General features: G+C 52.0%; 1 protein-coding gene across 1 annotated transcript; it reads left to right on the top strand.

Moving 5' to 3' along the window:
• Positions 1–4,165: 4,165 nt before the first annotated feature.
• On the top strand, positions 4,166–5,074 carry K441DRAFT_636545 (uncharacterized protein; the record flags this gene model as incomplete). The annotated part of the gene is made up of 2 exons (XM_067646480.1): positions 4,166–4,549; positions 4,805–5,074. Coding segments are annotated over exons 1-2 (456 nt in total), but the record flags the coding sequence as incomplete, so codon positions are not given.
• Between the last annotated feature and the right edge of the window lie 7,344 nt (positions 5,075–12,418).

Below are 12,418 nucleotides of genomic sequence, written 5' to 3' on the forward strand. Positions count from 1 at the left end.
CATCGTCCAGCTACACCAATAGAAGAGAGCCGAGCTCTACTTTCACGACTCACAGGAATACCTCTTTCGCCGTCGCAAGTGGGCTTTATTGGTGACCTTCCTCCACTTCCTCTTTCCCGAACGAATTCTCCTTCCAGGCTTGACAAATCTCCCGAACAAATTTCTTCTCCGCTTTCAGCTCTCCGAGCAGCCTCAACAACCAAAGTTCCGCTACGGTTCCGTCCCCCTCCATCCCCAAGAGTATCTCGTGACTCTAATTACTCACCCTCGCCATATGCACCCTCCCCTTCGCCTTTAACGGCGCCTCGCCCCCGTCACGGTAAATCCTCCTCCACCGAATTCAAAAGCTCCACTGAATTTCGCCCTCTCTATTTAGTCGAACGCAACCGCAAAGCGCCTGAAATCGAAGAAACTCTGCCTTCGCTGCCTTCCAGCCGCAGCCCTTCAGAGCGTGGAACCGATGCGGATTATCAATCAGCCACCGAGCGCGGGACGGAGGATGAATATCAGTCTGCGCTTGAGTCGCCGCATGCGAGCAGCACAGAGTTAGATGAGCCTTTTGCAAGTCCTGTTATGCATGCACCGCTGGAGCTTGATGACGAAGACTTTCTGGGAAGTCAGCAGGCTACGCCGAAGGCGCCGGCGCCGTTGGAGCGCGGAGTAGAGGATATTCCGGGGCTTGATCTCGACGAGGTGGAGGAGAGGGGAGGGGTTGAGCTTCCTGCGCTGCATGGTCAAGAACAGATGCCTGCGGTTGTGGCTTCACCGGAGCCGCCGAGGAGTTCAAACTCCGACCTGTATGATGAGCCTGAGCCTTTGGCAAAAGCTGCAGCTTCTGAAGCACAATTGTTGGGGCAGCGCCCTGTTTCTCGCGATTCACAGAAAATTTTGGATCTTGAGACCCTTCCTGAGTTGCCTCATAGCGGACCGATGTCTGTATATGAAGAGTCAGAAGCTGTAATTTCTGTTGCGACTTCTGAGCCGCTTTTGTTAGAACAGCGACCTCTTTCTCGCACTTCGCAAAAGGATCCGGATCTTGCTGATCTCCCTGAGCTACCCAAGAGCAGACCGGCTTCAATGTACGAAGACCCAGAACCTCCACACTTTCACATTGAGAACGCAGCGACCGGTGTCTTTATCGGCGGCGCTGCTGTTCTTGCAACACAAGAAGCGTTCTCTAAAGGTTATGACTCCGACTTCATGGGCGGCAAGCCAAACGAAGAAGACCTCCATCTTGCGCCCAAACCTGCACCAGAGGTCCCTCAGGAAGTGGCTGGGCCTGTCGAACCACCTACACTCTCCCGCACCACAAGTTCCAGTGCCAAGAAAGGCAAGAAGGGTAAGAAAGGCTCGAAGAAGAGCAAGGATCTTTCATCATCTCAACCAAGCACGCCGAAGGAGCTGTCCGCAGAAGAGCAGCAGCAGATAAGAGAGCAGGATGCCATGGATGCTGTGGATGGCTGGTTCGAGCTGAGTGCGAAGCAGGAGGTCTTCGAAGAACCGGCGGAGATGACTAGTGTGGTGCCTGCTGAATCCGTCAAAGGTGTCTCTATTGAATCTCCCAAGGTCGAGGAGCCGGATCCGCTGCTCTTTAAGCGCGACAAGGGAAAGAGCAAGAAGAAGAAGCAACAAGGTAAGAAGGGGAGAGGCAGTCGGTCGGGGACATTGGAGTCACCGCCGGATGAGGTGGTGGAGCAAGAGCCTGCTACCGGCCTTGGGATTGAAGGGACCGAAGTTTCAGAACCAAGTGCAGTTCTTGAGCCAGAGCCTCAATTGCCCTCAGCCAAAGGCGACAAACAACTCAGTGAAGGCCTATCTCCCCTCACTCAAGAAACTGCCGAAGATGTCCCGGAAACCTCAACGCGCGATCTTGTTGAATCTGCTATCTCTTCTGAACCGATCCTCAGCGCTGAGACCTCTACAACACCTACCTTATCCCGCAAAGCGTCCAAAGGCAAGCGAAAAGACACTAAGCCAACAATCGAAATTTTGCCTGCAACTGCCCCTGAACTGATTCCAACTCGCGAGCAGCTCAACCCTGTTCCTCTTCCTGAAGTCGCAGTATCCCCTACAGCTTCCGCTACCGCACTACCTACCGTCGAATTGAAGCCCGCAACCCCTACCACACACGACCGCGAGAGTTCTCTAGAAATGGAGTTCATGGTCCTGGCTAGAAGACTGACAGGAAAGGGCGAGAAGAAGAAAAAGAAGGGCAAGAGCCTCAGCGTCGATCTCACCTCTTCTGCGCCTGAGACTGAGGATTCGGGCCAGTCAACTCCTTTCCTTGAAGCTGGAGGATCGGCGCCGACTACACCACTACCTCGAAGCGGCGTTTTCTCGAGGCCACCTCAATCTCGGCAAGCATCTTATGATAGTGGTTTCAAGGCCAGCGAGGAGATTCGCCCTGAGAGCGTTCCTTTACCTGACGGCGAAGATTACTTTAGTGAGCCGGCTGAGGAGATGCAGATGTCGGAACCGGTTGCTGCGGTGGAAGAAGCGCCTATTGTAGAGCTTGCTGAGGCTGAGGAACGTCAAGAACCTGTTTCTTTGCCTGAGGCTACGGAGGCTGAGATTCTTGAGCCGTCCAAGGTTGAAGGGCCTGTCTCCATACTTGAAGCTGTCAAGGAGGGTGTCGTAGAGCCGTGGAGCGTTGAAGAGCCTGTGTCTTTATCCGAACCTGCTCAAGAACCTGCACAGCTACTTCCAGCTGAAGAATCTACCACATTGGACCAGCCCGTCGAGGAAGAGCTTCCAAAGCCAGCGACCGTCGAAGAGCCTATGACACCGCCTGAACCTATTCAGGAAGAGGTTGTTGAACCACGAAGCATTCAAGAATTTGCTTTCTTACCTCCAGCTGTCCATGAAGAGCTTTCAGAACTGCGAGTAGTTGAAGAGCCTCTGTCTTCACCCAAAGCTACTCAACACGAGCTTGTAGGGTCATCAACAGCCGAAGAACCCGTTGCCTTAGAACAGCCTACTGAGGAGCCTCAAGAACCGTCGAAGCCTGAAGAGCCCATCTCCTTGTCCCAGCCTCCTGTAGACGAGCTTCCAGAACCGTCTAAAATTGAGGAGCTAGTCGCCGAGAAGCTAGTCCCTGATGTCCCTCAAGAAGAACCCGAAGACACTACCTTCGCAGCTCCCGCAAAGAAATCCAAGAAGAAAGGGAAAAAGGGCAAGAAAGCCAAAATTAGCGAGCCTGAAGTCACACAAGAAGTCACCCAGCTGCCTCCCGAAAGCCTGACTCCCGAATTATCTCGTGACATTGGAGCGTTCGATTCAGTTCGACCCACCCCCCAACTCTCTACCGAATTACTCGAAGCACAATTTGCGTCCGGCGAACTCCCTGAGGCTACGAGGGCCTCGGCGGGCCTGCCGATCGAGGATGGGATGAAGGATTTGAGCGTGCCTGAAGAGCAGTCTGAGATGATTGAACCAGTAGCGTCTGTTCTTCCGGAGGAGCTGACAGCCCCGAAGACGGCTGCAGTCGAGCCTATAGTTGCTGAGAGCTCAGCGACAAGAGAACAACCACTAGAACAGCCGGCGCAGACTGCAGCTGAAGAGGAGCCACAGTCGCTTGCTGAGAGTGTACTGAGCGTCCTTGGATGGGGCAAGAAGAAGGGCAAGAAGGGTAAGGGTAAGGAGAAGACTGCTGCTGAGGCGAAGGCAGAACCTGCTCCTATGGTCGTGGAACAGCCTAAGCGAGAGATGATGCAGATGCCTGGTCCTACTGTGAAGACAGATGATATTCCTAAGGAGCAGCCTGCTCCTGAAGTTAAGGATGAGGTTAAGAAAAAACCTTCTCTGATGGAGATGATCACTCCTGAAGTACTGGGCAAATTCGCTCCGGAGACGAAGGAAGAAATTGTACTAGAGCAGCAGAAGGAGATCGCTCCAGAGATGAAGGAAGAGCCTATTCCTGAGCTTGCGCAAGAAGCTGCGCCTGAGGTCAAAGATAAACACACTTTTGAAGGGAAGGAGCCGATTCCTGAGGCAACGAAGGAAATTATCCCTGAGATGATGGAAGAGCCTCTTCTTGTAGCAAGACAAGAGACCCCGCTCGAGATTGAACAAGAAACTCTTCTCCAGACGATGACGGAAGGGCCTATTCTTGAAGCGGAGGGAGATTTACCTCCAGAGATTAAAGAAGAACCTATTCTTGTGGCTGGGGAAGAATCCACTCTAGAGGTAGCCAAGAAACTTACTCCTGAGGCACACGAAGAGCCTGCCCTTGAATCAAATGAGGAACCAGATCTTAAGGCAAAGGAAAATCTGATTCCACAAATCATCCGAGAACCCGCTCTTGTGACGAAGGAAACAGCTCCTACAGCAGAAGAGCCTACCGCCGAACTTAAGGAAGAGCCTATGCCTGAGATCGAACAACCTGTTCTCGAGGTCAGCGAGGAAGCAACTCCTATAGCTAAGGAGGAGCCTGCCCTGACTACTGAAAAAGAGCCAACTCCTATGGTAGAGGAGGAACCTGCATCTGAAACAAAAGAATTGCCTGCTCCCGAATCATTGGCTTACCCACCGACTACTGAACAGTTAGATAGTGACAAGGCGCCTATTGCAGAACCGCAGCATGAACATAAGCATGAGGAACTACCAGAGGTCACAGAAATGCTTGCCCGCGAAGTACAGGCCCAAATCCCACTCGATCAGCCGTTTGAGGTCGAAGAACCTGTAGTCTCTGAGCCAGCTATTGAATCTGCCCCCTTGGATTTCTTAGAGGTCAGAGATGTTCAAGCCACTGAAGAACCAATCTCTGTAGTTCCAGCTCCAGAAGCCTCGGTTGTAGACAAACCAGTCACTGAAGCGCCAGCTCACGAAGAACAGCCTGAGCCTTCATTTGAGGAGAGTGCAGAGGCTGAGGAAATTCCCATTCCCGAAATGCAAACTGAATCGCCCCGAGACGAACCACTTCCTGAACCAAGTACTGAGCCGATCACGGCTCCTGTTGAGGACGAATGGGCTGCACCAAGCAGGAAGAAGAGCAAGAAAGGCAAAGGTAAAGGCAAGAAATCTACTCCAGACACGCCAGCCGCGGAAAGTTCAACTTTGAAGACGCCAATTCTAGAGGCGCCAGTCTTGGAGACTCCAGCGCTAGAGGCGCCAGTCTTGGAGACTCCAGCGCTAGAGGCTCCAGTTGAACCTATCGAGTCCGTATCCGAGGGCCGGGAAATTCCCAGTGCTGAAGAACCGATAATAGAAGCTCCCAGTGAAGAACCGATTCTTGCTGCTTCATCAGAGCCTACTGTGGCTGCAGAAGACGAATGGGCTGCGCCGCCTAAAACGAAAGGGAAGAAAGGGAAGAAAGGTAAAGACAAGCAACCTGCTCCTGAAACCCCGGCTGCTGAAACCGCGGTTCAAGAGTCTATAACCGTAGAAACTCCTGTTCCAGAGAGCTCAGAGCTTGTATTAGAGACTACAGGAGCTCCGACCCCCGTGGAATCGACAGCCGTGGAGCCGACTGTAGAACCGACAGCAGAAGTTCCAGTTCTCGAAGCTATCCCTGAAACTTCGGTAGAGCTTACCGTAGCTGCAGAGGACGAATGGGCCCCGCCAACTAGAAAGAAGAGCAAGAAAGGCAAGGGCAAAAACAGGCAATCCATTTCTGAGATGCCAGCTTTGGAGATACCAGCTATAGAAACCTCTACTCAGGAGACTTCTGTTCTAGAGACTCCAACCTCGGAGACTCCAGCTCCTGGGACTACAGAATCCATTTCTGGCATTCGGGAAGCTCCTACTGAGAGACCGCCAGCCTTAGCTCCAACTGTAGGGCCGACAACAGAACCTCCAATTGCAGAATCGATTCCTGAAACTTCCACAGAGCCTGCCCCAGCAATAGAAGACGAACCGGTTCCGCTGGTTAAGAAAAAGAGCAAGAACGGCAAAGGCAAGAAGTCTACCTCGCAAACATCGCCTGCGGAGAGCCAAGCTCTAGAACCTCCAGTTGTAGAAGCGCTAGCTCCAGAGCCTTCGGTTTCTGAGCCTATTGAATCTATACCTGAGACTCGGGAAATTCCTGCTGCTGAAGAACAAATAACCGTTGCTCCATTTGTCGAAGCGGGAGCACCAGCTCCACTGGAAGAATTGACAGTAAAAGCTCCAGTTGAAGAGCCCACAGAAGTTTCAGATATAAATCCTATTTCTCCTACCTTAATAGAGTCTACTACAGCTTTAGAGGGTGAATCGGCCCCGCCAACCAGAAAGAAGAGCAAAAAGGGTAAAAGTAAAGGCAAGAAGTCTGCCCCGGAGACGCCCCGTGCAGAAAGTCCAGCCCGAGAGGCTCTAGCTCCAGAAGCCACTGAGCCTACAGATGTGGGTCGGGAAGCAACAGCCGTTGAAGAGCCGGTTGCCGTAGCTACACTAGTGGGGCCGGCAGACACAACTATCACAAAGGATCCTATCGCTGAAGGTTCAACCAAGCCTGCCGAGCCTGTCGAAATTGCTGAACCGGTTCAGCCCATCGAGCCCATCGAGTTTACCGAGCCTACTAAGTCCACTGAACCTGCCGAGCCTACCGAGTCTGCTCAACCTGTTGAGCTTGTCGAGTCTGTCGCGCCTATCGAGCCTGTCGAGTCACTTGAACCTGCTAAACCCATTGAGGATGAATGGGCTCTCCCAACCCCGTCTAAGAAAATGGGAAAGAAGGGTAAAGGCAAGAAATCTGCGCGAGAGGACCCAGTTCCTGAGACTGTCGAGCCTGTACTTGAAGACCGGGAGATTCTTACTGGTAGAGAGCCAGTAACTGAGGCCTCACCAATCGAAACAGCAGAGACGGCTTCCCCAGAGGATCTTATAGCCATTACTTCAACAGAACCTGCTGGGTCTGTGGAGCCCGCTGAAGATGAATGGGCCACCTCAACTGCGTCCAAGAGAAAAGGAAAGAAAGGGAAGGGAAAGAAGTCCATGCCAGAGAGCCCAGCCCCAGAAACCATCGAACCCGTTCTTAAAGACCGCCAAGCTTCCGCTATCGAAGAAACAAGCGCTATAGCCCCAATAGAACTAGCTGAACCTACTGAGTCTCCTGAACTTACCCAACCTGCCGAGGCTGCTGAGGATGAATGGGCATCTTCACTCCCGATAAAGAAAAAGGAAAAGAAGAGTAAAGGGAAGAAGTCTGCTCCGGAGAGCCCTACTCCTGAAACAGTCGAGCCCGAAACTGTCCTTAAACAGCCAGAAACTCCCGCTATCGAAGAACCGGTAATCGCGACCCTAGCTGAGTTAGTCGAACCCGCTGAGTCTGTTGAGGATGAATGGGCTCCTTCAGTCTCAAAGAATGGAAAGAAGGGCAAAGGGAAAAAATCCGCACCAGATAGCCCGTCTCCAGAAACTGTTAAGCCTATGCCTGAAGATCGGGAACTCCCAAGCGTCGAGGAACCGACTACTGTTGCCCCAACAGAGCCGACTCCTACAGCTGATGATGAATGGGCTCCCCCTGTCTCTACTAAAAAGAAGGGAAAGAAGGGCAAGGGTAAGAAATCTGCACCAGAGACTCCGGTACCAGAGACGGTTGAGTTTGAGAAGACCGAGCCTGAAGCAGTTGGGCCGGAGATCATCGAGCCTAAGACGGTTGAGCCTGAGCAAGTCGAGCCTGAAAAAATTGTGCCACAAACAATTGAGCCTGAGAATGTTGGGCCCGACCAGATCAAGTTCGATCCAATTGAACCAGTGCTTGAGGATTCGGAAGCTCCCACTACTGAAGAGCTAACCCAAGTAGCTCGAGCAGAGGTGGCTGAAGTAGTAGAAACAGCAGAGGATGAGTGGGCTCTTCCAGCGCCTACAAAAAAGAAGGGAAGGAAAGGAAAGGGCAAGAAGTCAGCTCCAGAAAGTCCGGTACCAGAAACGACAGAGTTTGAGAAAACTGAGCCCGAGATACCCCAACCTGTGCCTGAGATTCCCGAAACCCCCACCGTCGAAGGACTAGTCACCTTAGCCCCGACGGAAGTAGCTCAAGTGACCCAACCAGCAGAAGTGGCAGAACCAACAGAGGCAACAGAAACCGCAGAGGTTACAGAAGCCGCAGAGGAAGAATGGGCTCCTTCTAAATTAGCGAAAAGGAAAGGAAAGAAAGGTAAAGGCAAGAAATCGGCCCCAGAGAGCCCAGTTCCGGAAGTGATTACGCCGGAGGCCGCCGCGCCGGCTTCTAGGGAACTTGAGAATTCCGCGGTCATGGATTCAGAGGCCGCAGCGTTGAGCGAGCCAGCTGAACAAGTAGAATATACATGGGTCTCTACATCCAGCAAGAAAGAACAAGGCAAGAAAGGGAAAAAGAGGGCATCGGCAGCACAGACACCAACATCTGAGTTAGCGGAGCCGGAAACACCTCCTTCACCAGAGGTTTCATTAGAGAAACCAGCAGGTGATAAAGAAATAGAAATCACGCAGCCTATCATCGAGCCCACTGAACCACTTACCGAAGAGAAGCCAGCGGTGGAAGCACAATTTCTTGAGCAAGGCGCCATTCCTCGAGTAGAGCATGAAGCAGAGCCTCTTGCCGTCGAGCCTGCGCAAACCTTCACAGAAGCCCTTGAATCCGCAGGGCCAACAGCCGACGAAACACCGATGGCTGAAGTCGAACCCTTAGCACGAGAAATCACTTCATCGCGCGTAGCAAAAGTAGAGCCAGAATTAGCCACTACTGAACTAGTGCCCGCCTCTACAGATAAACCGAAATCCACAGAACCTTCTATGGAGGAGACAACGGTGTGTGAGGTGGATGCCCTAAAGCAAGAGATTATTCCGTCAGAGCATGAGACACAGCCCCTTACTACCAAGCCACCGACCGTCTCAGCAGAACCCACTGAACCACCTGTTGAGGAGAAGCGAGCAGCCGAACTAGAAACTCTGGAGCAAGATATTCCTCCACAAGAGGAACATGAAGTGGAACTACTTACCACTGAACCTGCGCCTATCCTTGCAGAAGCCCAGGAATTCATAAGACCATCCGTGAAGGAGAAAATCGCTGAAACCGAGCCATTAAAAGGAGAAGCTGTTCCGCAAGAAAAGCCAGAAGCGGATTCATCTGCTATCGCGTCTTTGATACTTACGAAAGATATTAGCGAACATGAATCTCCTATTCTTGAGACACCTATCACAGTGATCCCCGAGCCAGAATCTGAGCCTATGGCTCCTGTTTCAATTACCGAGCAGCCCGAAACAGAGACGCTAGTTATTTCAGAGCCTCCCACTGAGGAGCGGACCCTAGAAACCGAGTCTCAGGAGACCGCCCATGCAGTAGAACAAGAAATGGAAATACATACGACCCCTGAAACACAAGTTGAGGATGCTCAAGAAGATGAGTGGGCGCCGTCGGCAAGCAAGAAGGTCAAAAGGGGCAAGAAAGGCAAGAAGTCGAAGCAAGCTTCCGCCGCAGCAACACCGCCTGTCGCCGAAGAATTTGAGAAGGTACCAATTGAAACTGGAGAGTCTGAGAGAGGCGAATCTTCCCTTCCTGGAGCTGATGAGTTTGCTAGCGAAACACCGATAAGTCAGCCTCCCAGGGAGCTGGAAATGACAACGGAAACACCCACGGAAACGCTCACGAACACGGCCGCCGAGACTCCAATCGCAGAGAGTAATGATAATTTCATGCCACAAGCTAAGAGTAAGAAGGGAAAGAAGGGTAAGAAAGGCAAACGAGAATCTGTTCCTAGCACCCCTCCGGCTGTACCAGAGCCAGAAGTGGAAAGAGAACTCGCAGATACGAAACTTGCCACAGAGGCCGAACCTGAACCTTCCGAGACTCCTCGAGAGCATACAGTAGTAGAACCAGTTACTGGGGTTCATGCGCCTGAAGAAGCACCGGCTCCTGTTCTCGAAGCGGCTGTGGAAGAACTAATGGCTCCTGTTGAATTGCCGCGAGAAGAGCCAGCAGCTCCTGCTGAGTTATCTCGAGAAGAGCCAACGGTCACCACTGAAGTGCTAGAGGAGGAACCTACGGTTGTATCTGAGTTGCCAAAGAAGGAGCCGCCAACTACTATTGAAGTGTCCCATGAAGAGCCAATAGCCCCTGCAGAGACCTCAATAGAAGAGCCAGTCATTACTTCCGAAATGCGCGAGAAACTCACCACGCCCATTCAAACACTCAAGGAAGAGCCAGATATCGCTACTACTGAGGCGCCTAAAGGAGAATCGCCTGCTGCTATCGAAACGCCAACGGAAGAGTCCCCTGCCGCTATTGACTTGCCTAAAGAGGAGCCAGCTACTCCAATCGAAATATTCAAAGAAGAGCCAACTGTTACTGCCACAGAGTTGCCTAAAGAAGAACCGTCGGCTGATCTTGAAATGCTTAAAGAAGAGCCAGATGTTGCTGTTGAAGTACCAGGGGAAGATTCTGCTGCTCCCATTGAACCACCGAAGGAAGAGCACACAACTACACACGAACTTTCTAAAGAAGAGCCGACTGCTACCGAATTGCCGGGTGAACAGCCAACCACTGCTGTCGAGACATTCGCTGAAGAGTCTATGGCAACTCTTGAAACTCCAAAGAAAGAGCCAGCAGACGAAGAGAGCTTCTTGGCCCCCACAGCGAAAATGAAAGGCAAGAAAGGCAAGAAAGGAAAGCAGGCTTCTTCGGCTAGTCCTCCTGCCTTTGAGGAGTATAAGCCCCTTGGTGACAAATCTTTCGATACTACAAGCCAATTTCAAAGTGAAGCCACTAGGTCTCTAGAGCCAGTACCCGAAGAAGTTTTTGACATCCCTGAAACCCCTCAGGAAGAAGAACCGTTCGAGCCCTTTGCCCAATCGTCGAAAAGGAAGGGCAAGAAGGGTAAGAAGGGGAGGAAAACTTCTACGCCAAGTACCCCAACTATCGCTGAAGAGCAGGAGCTAGAGTCGAAGAGTGATCTCCCTGTGGAGGTACCACCTGAGGCCGCGAGGGAAGTTGTGCTCGAGCCAGTAGAGCAGCTGCAAGAGCCATTGCTTGAGATTCCTGAGACGATTGAGCAACCACCTGTTGTTGAAGCTGCAGAAGAGCAATTACTACAAGAGGGGCCGCTGCCTGAAGACCTAGTACGAAAGGAACTATTACGCGGAGAACTGATACCGGAAGAACCACTGCAAGACGGACCAACACATAAAGAACCAGTGGCTGAAGAATCAGTGCCAAGGGAGCAGTTCAGCGAGCAGCTTTTGCAAGATCAACCGTCGCATAAAGTGCCCTTCCAGGAACAGGCTCTGCAGGAACAAACTCCACAGGAAGAACCTTCACGAGAAGAATTGCAACAACACGTGGATCCTTTGCGTGAGGCAGCGCTACTTAAGACACCATCGCTCGAAGAACCAGTACAGGAGTCACTTTCAGAAGAACCGGTGCAAGGGGAATCATCACGGGAGCAAGTAGTGCAAGATAAAGCTTCTCAGGGCTCATCACCAACGTTTGAAGCTCCGAAGGAAGGCACAGCTCCTCTAGGTCCAGAGCCGCCACAAGGGGAACCGTCTACACCTGCGGAGGAACCCAAGGATGCGGAAGATGCTGAGGAATTCTTTACCCAGACCAGGAAAAGGAACGGGAGGAAAGGCAAGAAGTCAAAGCGAGCATCCGTGTCGAGCACTCCACCAGTGACAGAAGAACCGGCGCCAGAGCCAGCGCCAGAACTAGCCCCAGCGCCAGAGTCAGTGGCAGGGTCAGTACCAGAACAAGACCGTGATCTAGCAAGGGGCGAACCTTCCGAAGTGAAATTTATCGACTTTGCCACGCCGTCTCCAAATATTCCGAAAGATGTTCCGACCGAGCAACTAGAATTCGAGCCTGCCACCGCCAAGGAAGAAGCTGAAGATGACCAGCTTTGGCCTTCTGCGTCCAAAAAGAAAGGCAAGAAAGTGAAGAAAGTAAAACAGGATGTGCAATTATCCACATCTCCAGCAGCCATTGAAGAACCGGAGCCACAGATAGAGCTTGCGCCTGAACCAGCGGTTGAGGAAGAATTCAACATCAAGAAAGCCAAAAAGGACAAGAAAGGTAAAAAGAAGGCAAAGTCGGCGGACTCCTTTCGACCTGAGGCTGAGCCGGCTTTATCAATACAACAAGACCTCGACGAGGCTCCCACTAGCGCACCTAATCCCACTGAGCCAACGCTCTCAGAGGAACTCCCCACACCTCCCGTCCATACCGGCGAATCTAGAGACGTTTCGTCAATTGAAAGAATCGGGACTAACGTGCCTACCGAATCTTCTAATCATTCTCCTGAGAGGGTAAAAGAAATTCTTCCGAAAACCGAATCCACGGGCCCTCCTACTGAGCACACGACTCTTGAAACTACTTTAAGTGATCAGGATGAAGTCTTTGCTACACCGGCACTCGAACAACCGTCGGCCTTGAGCGTACCTCCAGCGGAATTAAAATCCGACATCCCTGTGGTTGAAAGTGAGGAGCAACGGAAACCTTCTCCACCCGGACCTGCCCTTGAACGTGAAG

The sequence above is a fragment of the Cenococcum geophilum genome, assembly GCF_001692895.1.
Source record: "Cenococcum geophilum 1.58 unplaced genomic scaffold K441scaffold_22, whole genome shotgun sequence".
NCBI classification, from domain to species: domain Eukaryota; kingdom Fungi; phylum Ascomycota; class Dothideomycetes; order Gloniales; family Gloniaceae; genus Cenococcum; species Cenococcum geophilum.